Source organism: Leucoraja erinacea, chromosome 30 (assembly GCF_028641065.1).
Source record: "Leucoraja erinacea ecotype New England chromosome 30, Leri_hhj_1, whole genome shotgun sequence".
Taxonomy (NCBI): domain Eukaryota; kingdom Metazoa; phylum Chordata; class Chondrichthyes; order Rajiformes; family Rajidae; genus Leucoraja; species Leucoraja erinaceus.
Window position 1 is genome coordinate 21,873,696 of NC_073406.1, and position 15,881 is coordinate 21,889,576.

The 15,881-nt window shown below is 43.3% G+C and overlaps 1 protein-coding gene across 1 annotated transcript in view; it reads left to right on the forward strand.

The window, feature by feature from the left end:
• Positions 1 to 11,363: 11,363 nt before the first annotated feature.
• The window catches only part of pex14 (peroxisomal biogenesis factor 14), a gene marked incomplete at its 5' end in the record, with an annotated part of 239,068 nt that continues 234,550 nt past the window's right edge, over positions 11,364 to 15,881 (forward strand). Inside the window, one exon of the mRNA XM_055659021.1 lies at positions 11,364 to 11,417. Coding sequence (XP_055514996.1) covers positions 11,364 to 11,417 — 54 coding nt within the window. The remainder of the gene's footprint in view (positions 11,418 to 15,881) is intronic.

Consider the following 15,881-nt stretch of genomic DNA (forward strand, 5'->3'; position numbering starts at 1 on the left):
AGCAAGGGATGAACTGGTTCAAGAGCAAAGCATAGAATGAAGAAGTACATCTGTCAGACTTTGGTATTATTCCAAGTTCAGATGTAAGAGCAGAATCTCCAAACAAAGTAGAGACAAAGGTAAATGATCCTGAACTTTAGAACTCTTTAGAACCACATCCTGACACTCCGCCTAAACACTCAGGAGATCAGAAAGAATGCGTAAGATTAAATTTATAAAATTATTCTTGTTTGTCTAATTAACAAGTTATTTTACTTTCTAAGGGGAGAGCAGTGTAGTGTATAGAATGGTAACTAATGAGTACTAGAATGGTGTGACAAAATATGCTGGAGAAACTCAGCGGGTGAGGCAGCATCTATGGAGAGAAGGAATTGGTGACGTTTCGGGTACTGAAACGTCGCTAATTCCTTCTCTCCATAGATGCTGCCTCACCCGCTGAGTTTCTCCAGCGTTTTTTGTCTACCTTTGATTTTTCAGCATCTGCAGTTCTTTCTTAAACACTAGAATGGTGTGGTTTGTGTCATGCGATATATTCTATATCTTATCAGTCTCGTGACTATGTGTGAGTATGCCCAGTGTACTTTTGAAAAATAAAGAAGACCCACACTGGCAACAGCGTGTACTGAAAACCTGTGCTTGTTTCTACCTACATGCTGAAGCGTGATATCTTACAGAAAGTGTTCGGCCTGTTGTGACTGCAGGTTCGCTGACGATTCATATCAGTCCACTTCCCCACTTTTCTGCAACCTTTTATCTCATACTCATTAACCTTCTCTGATCCTCATGTCAAGTTGAATTTATTGCCACATGCACAAAGTAGTGTGAGGAAAACGTACAGAGAAAATCTTGCTTGTGACAGCGTCACAGACATATAGACACAAGCTAACACGCAAAACCATAAATAATCCATAATTACACAGAACTCTGCAAGACAGTAAAAAAAACTGCAGTAAAAAAAAATCAAGACATTGGGGCAAACACACAAGAAGAAAAAAGTCCACTGTAGTGCAAAAAATGGTATGTAGTCTTTTGTTGCCACCAACTTATAATGCAGCAAAAAAAGATACAACGTGCTGGAGTAACTCATCGGCAGTATGTGGATTGGCAATGTTTTGGGCTTGGGCCTTTCTTCAGACTGACTGTAGTAGGGGAGAGGAAGTTGGAAGAGAGGTGGGAACAGAACAAAACTAGGCACTTGCCAGGTGGATATAGGTGAGGGGGGTGGGTGCTGATTGACAGATGAGTGGACAAAGGCCAAAAGGCTCTGAGATGAGGAGAGAAGGGATGTGAAATGTGAAGTCGTAGGAAGGGATATAAGTGGAAGGGGAAAAGAGTGGGAGAAATGGGCATGCATCCAGGTGGGGCAAGGGGAAGCCACACATGGATGTGTACCCATTTCTCCCACTATCCCAAATAGGGGAGAGGATGCTGTTGGTTGGTTACCTAAAACTGGAGAATTCTATGTTCACAGCATCTGGCTGTAAGCTGCACAAGCTGAATATGAGGTGCTGTTCCTCCAGTCAAACTACTCCAATTTTTTGGCTGATGGAGTTCCAGTGGCCAAAGTTTGAGCTACTTAATTCCTCTACTAGGTTGCAAAGTGCAGCCTTGCAGCATACAGCTCTTCAAAGATCCATCCTAATACTTTTGACGTTTGGTGAATGTCTCTGCCTCTACCTTCACTGTTCCTTGGATGAAATGTGTTGCCCTGACCTCCAAGCTTTTATATAAAGTACCTCAAATCTGTGTTCTAATTATTAATCTCTTATCTAAGGGAGGTTCATCTTGTCTAATTGAAACACCTCTGTTTCATACACCTCAGTCCTGGGTGTCCAAGACTTTTAGAAAAATGCAGTTCATGAATTATTTGCCTGTATTCTCATGTTCACGTCTAACATATTCCTCATATTTTCTTACAACATACGGGAATGCTGGCCTAGTGAGACTCCAAGTTAACAAAGCAATCCCACTCCCTTCACTATCTTGTAATTTTTTGTTTTTTTGCGCATTCTTTAACTCATTCCAATACTCCAGCCACCCACCTGTACTAGGAGTAAGTTACAGCAGCCAATTAACCTACCGACCAACGTGCTTTGGGATGTGGGAAGAAACCAGAGCGTAGGAAACAGGCGTTTGGGGGAAGCCTGTCGGGTCACGGGGAGAACGTGTAGTCTCTGGACACTGCAGCCCAAGGTCAGGATTGAACTCTCTTGGCCTGGGCTGTGTGCAAGCATCCTGTATTGCTCACCACTGCGCTGCCCGCAACGTCAATAGTGTTGGCATTTTGCCAGTCTTTGCATCTGGCAAACATCTGGTGATGAATATAAAACTCTCGTAGTCTGGTCTAATGTTCATTATGGATTGAAAGTGAATGATACCTCCATTTTACTTTCGCCACACCCACTTGACTTTTCAATGCTGTTAACTAGCCAGAAGGTTTAAAAGTTAGATTGAATTGTAATAATTTATATTTTTCTATTTCTTTATGGATATATTTTTGGAGTAATCTGTAGATTAACATCTGCCCCCAATCCCTGTTCTCTAATTTGGATGAAAATCTATTCATAGAGGAGATAGCAATATGCTGTATCATAATTTAGACTTTCGAGATACAGCGCAGAAACAGGCCCTTCGGCCCACCGAGTCCGCACCAACCATCGATCATCATGTACATTAGCATTATCCTACACACACTAGGGACATTTTACAATTTTACCAAAGCCAATTAACCCACGTCTTTGGAGTGGGAGGAAAGCCGGAACACCCGGAGAAAATCCACGCGTTCATACGTAAATCTCTGTATGTACAGCGACTATGGTCAGTATTGAATGAACCTGTGCCTCTGGCACTGTAAGGCAGCAACTCCACTTGTGCCACTGTGTCGTCCCAAGTTTTACCCAAGGCCGGGAGGGTTGAAACACGGTGATTGGGGGAGTTAAATGCGGGAATTCACAGGACGGAGAGCAGCTGAGCTCCCAGTCCTACATGCGGTGCGCCAGGAACAGGCCGGGTACTCGCATTGCCTTCGTGCTTCATGCTGCTCGCTCTCTCCACTGCCGCAACCGGAAGCTCCCACCACATGGTACCATCTCATTGGGTGACTTGCGGAGGTGGAGGGGTTGTGGAACGGGCTGCTTTAACCTAAATCTGCTTTCGAGATTTGTTATTGCGAGTATTCACTGTTGAGATACAAGAAATATGTTTATTTTGTGCACAGCGAAGCTGCATTGTGATAATAACTTGATGATCCTTGTATAAACCAGGTGAGAAATGTTGCCCAGGGTGCCAGGGATAACTCCCCTTTACTTTGAAACAGTGCCATGACACTTTCCTGCTCACCTAAGGAAGATGGGCAAGTCCGTGCCTTATCCAAAAGGTGTGAAAAAATCTGCTCAGTTTTTAAATTATCTCCAGAAGGTTGGAAGGATAAATTTAATAATGAAAAATTGTGGTAGCATGACAAATTTCCATTGAAATTTGTTCCGTAAGAAATAAATGTGTTGTGAAATCTTGTTTGCACCATCCCGCTGCACAAGAAACGTCAAATGGTTGTAAATAATTGCGATCTGAATGCTTGCAAAAGCTGATGTAGAACGGATAGTGGGGTATTGCTTGTTATATGAGAAAGGTGAAACTGAAGGGATTGTTAATCTTACCAGAACCCCAGTGCAACAACAGGCATCAATTTGAGCTCTTGCAGCTTACAAATCATGGGCAAATGGGGATTTTGAGGAGGGGGGGGGGGAAACTATTCAATAGTTATCACTCATCCATTCTGTTTCAGTTGTATAATGGGATATTTAAAAAAAAAAGCTAGGATCTTCAGATGCTGGTTTACAAAAAAAAAACTACAAAGTACTTGAGTATCTCAGTGGGTCAGGCAACATCTGGAGAACATGGGTAGGTGATGTGAGAGGTCGGGGAAGAAGGGTCCCAACCTGTAACGTCACTATCCATGTTCTCCAGATATGCTTCCTGACTCGCTAAGTTACTCCAGACACTTTCTCTTCTGCATTTTCCTCCTCCTGTCCTGCAGGTGGCACCTTTTGCAGTGGAATTGTTCATGGGTGCAGTGATGTCTCTAATTGTAATCTGCCCACTGAGCAAATCTGTGATTTAGTTTGAAACTTGCACCCCCTCCCCTCAAATCGGAACAAGAAATGTGATAGAGCGTGTGCCTATCTACTGGCACAGGGGTGCAGTGCTCAAACAGTGCTGTTGTCGTTTTGAGACAGGTGACTGGGAGTATTAGACAGTATTGTGATACATTTACCCAGCACAGCACCCGTAGCAATTATTTTTGAGTTGCACAAACTTGGGGCCCATACTAAACTAAACTGAAATCACTTCACAACACCAATACTGGAATGTTAACTCACATACAAAGACTTGATCTTATTGCACAGAGGGTGTCCAACCATACTTTCAGCACTTTATTTCAATATTATTTTTACCCCTAAGTCAAATAGGATTTGCATTGACCATTGATTGAAGCAATAATGCTGTTTGCCAGGACAAATTGATTCGGCACCATTTCCCATTGTTTTTGTGTAAAATGGACGTCTCTAGAAGATAAAGAATACACATTATTTTAATTAAATGCATGCTTCATTATATCTGGCCAATTTCTTATTTGTGTTATATCAGCATCGTCAAATGATGAAGGGAGCATTTTTCTGTTTGTACAAAGGAAACTTGAACACGTGGCACAAACAATACACAATTTTCTGTTTGTACAAAGGAAACTTGAACACGTGGCACAAACAATTATGACAAATGAACCACCTGTGATCAAACAGTCTAATCCATTTTGTATCCCCTGAACTGCGTTATCTCACTTAAAATTGCCTCTCAAAGCTTGATACTAGGCAACCTTGTTTGCAACTGCACTTTATTTTTATTTTTGGATTGTGAAACCGCATTTTACCGAATATTTGTTGCACAAAATATCATCTACCATGTATCTATACGCTGTAAATGGATCGGTTGTAATCATGTATTGTCTTTCTGATGACTGGTTAGCACGCAACAAAAGCTTTTCACCGTAATTGTAAATTTGTGAATTCATTCTGAAATTTGCATTATTAGATCATTGTAGTTATGTTGTTCCATCAACCACACGTGGGCATCAAAAAGGCGAGAAAACTGTCCTCGCTTTCTTTTGGTGCCAGTTTTTAAATTAAGTAGTTGAGGCCAGTTCATTGGCTATATTTAAGAGGGAGTTAGATGTGGCCCTTGTGGCTAAGGGGATCAGGGGGTATGAAGAGAAGGCAGGTACGGGATACTGAGTTGGATGATCAGCCATGATCATATTGATTGGCGGTGCAGGCTCGAAGGGCCGAATGGCCTACTCCTGCACCTAATTTCTATGTTTCTATGTTTCTAAGTCTTTGCTGCAACCTTCTCTTTGAGGATTTATGTTATAAACACTGGAAATTTTGACTGTTTTCTTTCACTGCGTGGTGTGCACACCAATAGTCTCTGTTCTGAGTTTGCTGACTGCCACGTCACCTCAAGGTACTCTAGCAGTCCCCTAGGAGTAAGGATGAGGTGTCCCAGTCTGTTAAATATTGTAGCTGGGGAGTTGTGTGGGAACAATCAGCCAACATGTGTGGTATAAACACATATACACGACGGACTTACGGAAAAAACAAAACACCTGTGAGAGAAACACCTGAGGTTACTGTTTAATTTATTTTTCAATAAACGTTGGTCTCCTATAATGTATTCTCTGAGTTTAAAGTTGATTTGGTGAAGCAACTGACACTGCTGTCACACAATACAGAGGCAGGCCATTCTGGTGTATATTACAATACATTAATCTGCATCTATTGCCCTGTGGTTATTGTCCGTGGTAAATCTTGAATCTATCTAGCGGATAGATTGTACATTTGACAATGTGCTCCTTCAGAAAGGAATTGGGAATCTTCAGATTCAGGGACAGTTTCTTCCCGGCTGTTATCAGGCAACCATCCTATCAATAGTTAGAGAGTCCTAAGCTACCATCTACCACATTGGAGACCTTCGGACTGACTTTAACCTACTTTGCTGGGCTATATCTTGCATTAAATGTTATTCCCTTTTCCTGTATCTCTACGCTGTGGATGGCTCGATTGTAGTCATATATAGTCTTTCCACTGACTGGATAGCACGCAACAAAAATAGCTTTCATCCACACGTGACATTAAACTAAACTAAATGTTCCAGTTTGTTCATTTCTGTTGATTTATTTTGTGTGAAGACAGACACAAAATGCTGGCGGAACTCAGCGGGACAGGCAGCATGTCTGGAGAGAAGGAATGGGTGATGTTTCGGGTGGGGACCCTTCTTCAGACGGGGTCAGGGGAAAGTAAAGTTCCTCCAGCATTTTGTATCCCCTTTTCCCTGACCCTTAGTCTGAAGGAGGGTCTCGCCCCGAAACGTCTCGACCCATTCCTTCTCTCCAATGGTGTTGCCTGCACCACTAAGTTCCTCCAGCATTTTGTGTATCTCTTCGGTTTAAACCAACATCTGCAGTTCTTTCCTACACAATTCATTTTTTGTGTTGTACCCGTCTACCATTTCAAGTTGACAGAAGATCTTATTGTACATTTGGCAGATGAAGAGAGAGCTCTGATATTCTGGACAGTGCGTATACTTCAAGCAAAGCTACCAAAAGCTGATTTTCCTGTTGTTTCTATCTTTATGGTCGGAAGGTCCTTGCTACGCATATATTGACAGCTGGATTTCCTTCCATTGCTGTGATGACCACATTTCCATGAGAGGGAAAAGCATCCTGAAGACTCACTGTTGGTTCTTTTGTTTGGAAGTTCTCTAAAAGATTAACCAGGTGGGACAGCATTGAGTTTATGTTGAAGACCAGCCGTTGACGGTGAGATTGGGAACATGTGTGGGAAAGAACTGCAGATGCTGGTTTAAACCGAAGGTAGACACAGCGGGTCAGGCAGCGTCTCTGGAGGGAAAGAATGGGTGACGTTTCGGGTCGAGATCCTTCTTCAGACTGATGTAAGGGGAGGGGGCGGGACAAAGATAGAATGTAGTTGGAGACAGTAAGACCAGTGGGAGAACTGGGAAGGGGGAGGGGATGGAGAGAGAAAGCAAAGGTCTATCTGAAGTTAGAGAAGTCACATTGTTCAATGTGGAGGCAGGTTCTCTGGATGCTTTCAAGAGAGAGCTAAATAGGGCTCTTAAAAATATCAGAGTCAGGGGATATGGGGAGAAGGCAGGGACGGGGTACTGATTGGGGATGATCAGCCATGATCACATTGAATTGCGGTGCTGGCTCAAAAGGCCGAATGGCCTACTCCTGCACCTATTGTCTATTGTCTACCGCTGGGGTGTAAGGTGCCCAAGTGAAATATGAGGTGCTGTTCCTCCAATTTGAGCTGGGCCTCACTCTGACAATGGAGGAGGCCCAGGATAGAAAGATCAGATTGGGAATGGGAAGGGGAGTTGAAGTGCTGAGCAACTGGGAGATCAGATGGGTGAAGACGGACTGAGCGGAGGAACATGCTCACGTTGAAATAATTCCACCGGACAATAGTTCGAATGGCTTTGATGGGACCAAAGCTGTTACTTTGTTTTGCATTTGCTTCTTATACTTGGATGCATATTATTTTCTTATCCTCTGCCTGCAAACGGGAACTGGGATCTCCTGATGTACTGCTGTACTTATTAAGAATTAATTATAAGTAATATTATTTCCATGGCATGGATGACCTCTCAGAACAAGGTTTTCAAAACAATGAACACAAATTTGCAATTATTTTTGTGCTTGAAGAGACAGATGTTTGATTTTCTGGAAGATATATATACATTGCCCTGAATTTCTCCTTTTGTAGTATTTATCACTGTGAATTTTATTTTTATTCCTCATTACTTTTGTTTTTCTTAGCAGAGCGCCAGTTGAAATTTTATGAGTCTCATAGGAGCTCTGAAAGGGGTAACCTTTAAGTAGAGCAATGTTTCTGTTTTGTTACATAGCAACCCAAGTCTGTATAGTTTCTCAAATTATTAAATATACATAGTGTGATCAAAACCTTACAGTGCAAATGATATGTTTTAGAGCCATTTTTGGGCAAGGTTTGTAAGAGTCTGTTCAAGAATCTAGAATGTTTAAGTTATAAATTGGTCATATATGTAATCCTGTGATGAAGTTTGGAGGGAAAGCATCCAGGGTAACCAAAGCTTTTCACTGTACCTCGGTACACGTGACAATAAACTAAACTGAACTGAAGGGATGAATGAAACAAGGAGTTGTGTAGCGAGCGGTCTCTGCGGATGGCAGAAAGTGTGGCCTTGGGAAGATGTGGCTGATGGCGAGATCACGTTGGAGGTGGTGGAAATGTTGGAAGATGATGTGTTGGATGGGGTGGCCGATGGGGTGGAGGGCGAGGACCTGGGGGCTCTATCCTTGTTCCATCTGGGGGTGGAGGGTGGGGCGGGGTGGGTGGAGAGTAGGAACAGAACTACCCAGAAGTGACAAGGATTAGGGATCCCTTTGGACATCTTTCTTTTCAGACAGTAGATGGTCCCTTGGGTTCGAGGATAGCTTGCTTTTCATTCTGATATTGTGGGTGGATACGTGGCTAGCAGGCTGGTGAGGGTACCACAGATTGTTTGCCAGGTATGGAGGAGGTGGATGATGGGATGGGTGGGCGGGCAGCTTCTGAAGTGGTCTGCTGCTGCTGCTGCTGCTGCTGCTGCTGCTTACACAGGGCTTCCATGTGCTGCCAATGCATGGCCACAATACCATTCCTGAATTATTTCTTTTCACTTTGGACGTCATGAGTTGGAGGTACCCAGGAGTTATTGGGGATCTTATTGTTCCTTTGGGTAGCATTGAGCACATCCTTGAATCTTTATTTTCCTGACCTGACAATATCCTCCCACTGTTTTGGGAGACTGGTGTTGAACGTGCAAAAGATGTGGCCACCCTGCAGAACCTACCGAGCCCAACCATGGCCTCCATCACGGGTGTTGGTTGAGGAGGGGATGCTGCTTGGTTTGCTATCCTCTTTGACTTTGCAGGCATTTGCAGAGATGGTGTTGGTAATTATCGAGTTGGTTTCACCGACCACCTCAGATTGTGTTCTAGATCCCAACAATAGACAATAGGTGCAGGAGTAGGCCCTTCGAGCCAGCACCGCCCTTCAATCTAGCTCTCTCTTGAAAGCATCCAGAGAACTCTCCTCCACCGCCCTCTGAGGCAGAGAATTCCACAGACCCACCACTCTCTGTGAGAAAAAGTGTTTCCTCGTCTCCGTTCTTACTGGCTTACTCCTTATTCTTAAACTGTGGCCCCTGGTTCTGGACTACCCCAACATCGGGAACATGTTTCCTGCCTCTAGCGTGTCTAAACCCTTAACAATCTTATATATTTCAATGAGATCCCTCTCATCCTTCCAAACTCCAGAGTGTACAAGCCTGAACAACTCTGAAAATCTGAAGCATTTAAAACTTTTAATTACAACATATCACGTGAGTAATTACTCTTATAAGTTGATGTTTCAAAGACTTAAACCACAATTTATAAAAATATATCTAGGTAAACAATATAATAGAAAAAAGTACGGTTTCACATAAATAGGAAAAAGAAAAAGAAAATCTTTACAAAGTTTATCCATTGGGCAAATGGATTAGCATACCTTTTTCTTCAAAAGTTACTGGCTGCAGACTGACTGGAGTGCCGGGAAGGGAACTAGGGGAGAGGGAAGCTGCACAAAATATATCCTCTACTCTGTTCTAGTAAGCAGTTTAATTAACAAGTTGAGCAACTTGTAAATCTAAGTAATGTGAGTGTGAAGATACAAAGAACTGCAGATGGTGGTTTGCAAAAAAAAGTTTAAATCACCAGGTCAGGCTGGAGGAGAACATGGATAGGTGAAGTTTCAGGTCAGGGCCCATCTTCAGTACCAGCACTTGTGTGTTGCTGTAGTTTGAGTTTAGTTTATTGTCATGTGTACTGAGGTACAGTGAAAAGCGTTTGTTGTGTGCTAACCAGTCAGTGGAAAGACAATCCATGATTACAATTGAGCTGTCCACAGTGTGCATGATAAAGGGAAGAACATAAATAACGCTTAGTGCAAGATTAAGCCAGTAAAGTCCGATGAAAGATAGTCCGAGGATCTCCAATGAGATTGATAGTAGTTCAGGACTGTTCTCTAGTTGTGGTAGAATAGTTCTGTTGCCTGATAACAACTGGGAAGAAACTGTCCCTAAAAGCTGGACTAATAATGTTTCTATTAATGTGCGTATTTCTGATTGTTAACCTGTGTGAGCAACTTTTGAATATCTTTGATATTGATTTTAACATCAAGCTAGATTGCAAATAACCATGGGAAACTACATTGTTTTGTGTGGCTTTTTTAAAGATTGTAGTTTCCCATTCAGGGTGAGTGCATGGAGTTTGGAGAAGGTTATCTGCTTCATTTGACCCATACTTGTCCACACCTACTTGTTGATGATACTGGATTCAAAAGTGTAGCCATATCTGCTTCAGTTATTTTCACTTTCTCCCTTGGTCTTAGATGTGCTAAACACAAAAAGGCAGAAGGAAAATTAGACCTGCCGTAGTTTTCCAAGCAACTCTTTGTTTCCTTATTAAGGCATAACATTCTGTTTAAAATAAATAATGTGAAGCCTCTTGGAATTGCCATTAAAGTAGAATTAATTCTCGTTTAGTATCAAAATGTACAAGCCCAACGTGTTTATTCTTACTGTGTCTGGGTAATGTAGAGATGAGTTCTCACTTGTATTTGGACTGTACTTTGGTGTTGGAAGAGGCGGTGATGTCACTGTGCCATGTACAAGAATGCTTATTCCCCCAGTTACTACTTTGTGCAAGAAGAACGATTAGTAGCCAGAGAGTGGCGTTAGCGTGGAGTTCAAATTGTCACAGACTATTCAGACGAACATGTTGATGTCTTAATGTGTTATGTTACAGTAGTGGTGAGGTGCAAATTTGCCACACATTTCCCTAGGCCGCACTCTCAGTTGTTTCTGGCTTGCCTTCAGTGAATTACTGAAAACCTCTTCCATTTCCCTGCAAAGGAACTTCTAAGATGAATCAGCCAGATCCAGTCCCAAGTTACTTGCAGAGCTGAATGGAATGATGCTGACAGATACTGTCAATATTGTTGAAAATGCCAACACTTCACAAAAAGGAAAGAAACTGAGTAAAATGGGAAGATTCAATATCGAGAGAAAGTGTTCCCAGTTGAAAAATACATGTAATTTCTCATCACGCACTATTTCCAGTTTTCCCAGAATTGCATTGCTATCTATATGGTGTCAATTAGGCGGATGCAGTTCAGTTAAGAAGCCATCCAGTAGATGATGCTCTAACCTAATATTTATTCTGTTTGCAGTCAGACTCGCCTCCGGGGAGGGAGGAAGGTGTGCCGAGGGAACAGCTGGTAAGTCGTCAAACATTCTCGAAACTGTGTTTATGGAAAGTTTTCATGACAATAGCCTCCTCATAAACATAATGTTTTAGATGAGAAATTGCTTTCTCGAAAATTCCACAGAACTTTAAGTCTTTGTTTACTCTGTGCCAATCTGGGGAGGATTGTGTTATGCAGTTGCAGGGGACCTAAATAGGCACTGTTGGCTTTCCCTGCAAAAACAAGTTGTGACTTTATTGTAGCCCCACTGAATTTCCTTTTTTTTTATCTGCACAAGAAATGTCTGCCACTGGCTGTATTTTCTGACTACTGTAAATGTTCTTGAAGGTGGTGGAGCTGCTGCCCTGAGTAGTTAAAAGAATTGTGATGATGAAGGTACTGTCACAGTAGAATTCTATAAATTTCTGGTATTTGTCCTTCAGGAGCAGCTTCGTCCCCTCAGTTATCAGGTTTCTGAATGGTACTTTCATAAGTTAGGGTACTGTCCAATTCACCTGAGTCTGTGCCGACCAGCGATTCCCGCACACTAATACTAACACACACCAGGGACAGTTTTACCAAGCCAATTAACCTACAAACCTGTATGTCTTTGGAGTGTGGTAGGAAACTGGAGCATCCAGAGAAAACTCACGCATGTCACGGGAAGAACGACCAAACTTCGTACAGTCAGCACAGGCGCTGTAAGGCAGCAAATCTACCACTGTGCCGCCCTCTTATTGACACTACCTTGTGTTTCAGTCCAAGCAAATAACTGCTCACTGCAATTGTATTTTTATAAATAAAATTACATTAATAAAAATTTGAAGATAAAATTATAGGTTTGAGGTTATATTGTTCTTCACGGATGTACTGAAATAACAGGATGTAGTTCATGATTGTAATTTTTGAATTGGCTAATTCTCATTCATTAGCTTAAAGATTGTTCTTCTGCCGGAAAGGATGGATTTGCATTTTGCCTGGAGGTGGGTACAGATTAAATAATTAATTACTGGTATTTAATTCTGCCTCCTAATGGGTTTTGAGGGCAAGACATTGATAGAAGCTAAGATTTGTTTAGCAACCATTTTGATGATTAGTGTGCTGCTCCAAGGATATTGAAAGGCCTGGGGGGGCTTTTAAATTAATTCTAAGGACGCGGTTGCCGCTGGCAAGGCCAGCATTTACGTTCCTTCGTTGGTTCCCCTTGAAGATGATGTGGTGATGAGCTGCCACCTTTAACAATCAAATTAATGTAGCAAGTCCTGAAGTTGCTCCCACTGTGCTCATGGCCAGAACTTGCAACTTTTAGTCCTGGCAAAGATGAGAGAAAATGAGAGATTTCCATGTTCACATGACATACACATGGGAGATGAACCAGCAAATGATGTTCAATGCCCCGTCTAATAGAGTTACGACGGAGGTTGTGGGAAGACAATACAAGTATATAAAATTATAAGAGACATAGAAAGGGTCGGCAGAAGGAACCTTTCTCCCAGGGTGGAAGTGTCCAACACTCGAGGGCATAGCTGTAAGGTGAGAGGTGAAGCGTTTAACGGAGATGTGTGGGGCAAGTTTTTTTTTACTCAGTGTGATGGAGGCCTGGAACACATTGCCTGGGGTGATTGTGGAGGCCTCAAAACTCATTACGATGTGGCGTTTGAGAGGCTTTTGGATACGCACAGGGAAGTGCAGCAAAATAGAGGGATATGGATCATGTACAGGCAGGTGACGTCAGTGTTCGGCACAGACATTGTGGGCTGACTGGTCCGCTCCCGTGCTGTTCTGTTCTATGTTCTATGCACTCATGGAATAGCGATTGTAAGTTAATATGGTGTATTTTGAAGAGTGCACAATGCAGCTATGATGTGCTGGAAATTGATGGACTATTCACATAGGTGGATGACATGCCAGTCGAGTGGGTTGCTTATACTGGGGTGATGAGTGAATTGAGGAAGGAACACAAGTATTGATTCTGCAATTGAATAATTGCCCATTTAACAATGGTTATTACTAATCAAAGTACAAGACAAATTTACATCCTGTAGTTTGGGCAGGTGATTGTTTCAGAGGTCCTGGTGTGTAACTATTGTTGGGAATAATTTTTGTATTATATGCTTTGAATGTTGAAATAATTAAACGACTAGACATTAACATCATCATTTTGTTGGGTGGATCTCCTTGAATTTAAATCCACTTGAATCCACTTATAATGCCTTTACACTGAGGAGTTACCATCTGTGTTGAAATGTCCATATAAAGGAATTGCTACACACCATAATAGAACTGTGGCGGCACAGTGGGGTTGCTGCCTTACAGCACCAGAGACCCTGATGAGATCCTGACTACGGGTGCTGTCAGTCCGGAGTTTGTACGTTCTCCCCGTGACTGGGTTTCCCCCGGATTCTCCTGTTGCTTCCCAAACTCCAAAGACGTGCGGGTTTGTAGGTTAATTGACCAGTAAATATTGTAAATTGTCCCTAGTATGAAGGATAGTGCTAGTGTACGTGGATAGGTGGTTGGCGCGGGCTCGGTGGGCGAAAGGGCCTGTTCCTGCACTGTATCTCTAAACTAAACTGGTTTTGCCCCTTGCTATGTCAGTTAATTTAAAACAGTTTAATGCAAATTGGCTTGTAGGTGGAGCTGGCATTGTTTTAGATGCTGAAGTGCACCCTTCCTTCAGATAGCCATGGAGGATTATTTGTATTACTAACTTACACAGCCCTTTTGAACTTGTGGGGAAGACAGCAGGATTGAGGAAATTATAGCCGATTGAAAGAATTAGAATTAGATTCCTTTATTGTCATTCAGACCTTTCGGTCTGAACGAAATTATGTTGCCTGCAGTCATACACAGAACCAATAAAAACAAAACATACAATAAACACAAATTAAACATCCACCACAGTGAGTTCACCAAGCACATCCTCACTGTGATGGAGGCAAAGTCTTAGTCTCCGTCTCTTCCCTCCTTGTTCTCCCTCTGCGCTGAGGCGATCGATCCAAGACGGAGATGCCGCCCTCCAGTCCAGCGGACCTCCGTGGTGATGTCGCCGCCGCCGAAAGCCAGAACGCCGTCCCCGCTCCGAGACGGCCCGCCACAGCATCATCTCCGGGCAGCAAATACATCACCGTCTCTATCTCTCGTTTCCCTTTCCTCTTACTCACTGTCCAAGAAAAGGGTCTTGACCTGAAACATCACCTATTCCTTTTCTCCAGAGATGCTGTCTGACCTGCTGAGTTACTCCATCTTTGTTTTAAACTAAGTTCCTTCCTACACAAATCATAAATAAGTTTGGATACCTGTGCAGTTACAATGTTAACCATGTGGGACTAGTGAAGTCACCTCCTTTGTAAACTAGACAGCTTTCACAATGGGAGGAGCCACCTTAAGTCATTTGCAAGCACTTCCTGTTAATATTTAATTCCTCTTTTTTGTATTTCAATTCAGATTTTGAACGGAACCAGCTTATTTTGGGAGTATTCAAAAACAAATGTCACATTGTGGTTTTGTTTACTTGATTACTTGACAACTGATTAACATTTGAACTAATGGCACTGGGTCTAAAATATAGCAAAGGGCAATGCACTCAGAGGTTAGTTATTTTGAAACTGCTCAAGGAAAGCCTAAAATAGATGCAGTACAGGCAGTATGTAAATGTATCAAACTGTGCATCTGGGTCGCTCTCACTTCGGTAAATCCAACCACACCGTGCAATTGAAGAGCGCACCCCCAGAGGTGAGGACTGTACAGAGCTGGTGGGGGGGGGGGGGGGGGGGGGGGGGGGGGGGGGGGGGGGGGGGTGGTGGGTGGGGGGGGGGGGGGGGGGGGGGGGGGGGGGGGGGGGGGGGGGGGGGGGGGGGGGGGGGGGGGGGGGGGGGGGGGGGGGGGTGGGGTCAATGTTCAGGAACTCTGCAACGGACCTGCACGAATACGCCACAGTCGTTACAGACTTCATAAAGAAATGTGTGGAGGACTGCATCCCTACAAAAACCTTCCGAGTGTTTCCCAATCTTGCTTGGATGAACTCTGAGATCCGCACTCTTCTGAAGACCAGACACCGGGCATTCATGTCTGATGATACAGTGGTCTTCAAGAAGTCCAGATACAACCTTGGTAAGGCCATCAAAAAGGCCAAAAGGGCCTTCTGCTCCAAGCTGGAGGATGAGACAGAAGTTCGGCCTGAATGCAATCACCTCCTACAAGGCGAAACCAGGAGGTAGCTCGAATGTCGGCAAAACATCACTCCCTGATGAGCTCAATGCGTTTTACGCACGCTTTGATAGGGAGAACACCGATGAGCCTTCTTGAGCCCCCATTCGCTGTGATGGTGTTTCAGTCTCGGTCACAGAGGCCGACGTCAGAAAATCCTTCAGAGGGGTGAACCCTCGAAAAGCGCCTGGACCTGATGGTATACCTGGTTGTGCTCTAAAAACCTGTGCGGACCAACTGGCTGGAGTTTTTGCGGAATGTTTCAACCTCTCACTTCTGAGGTCTGAG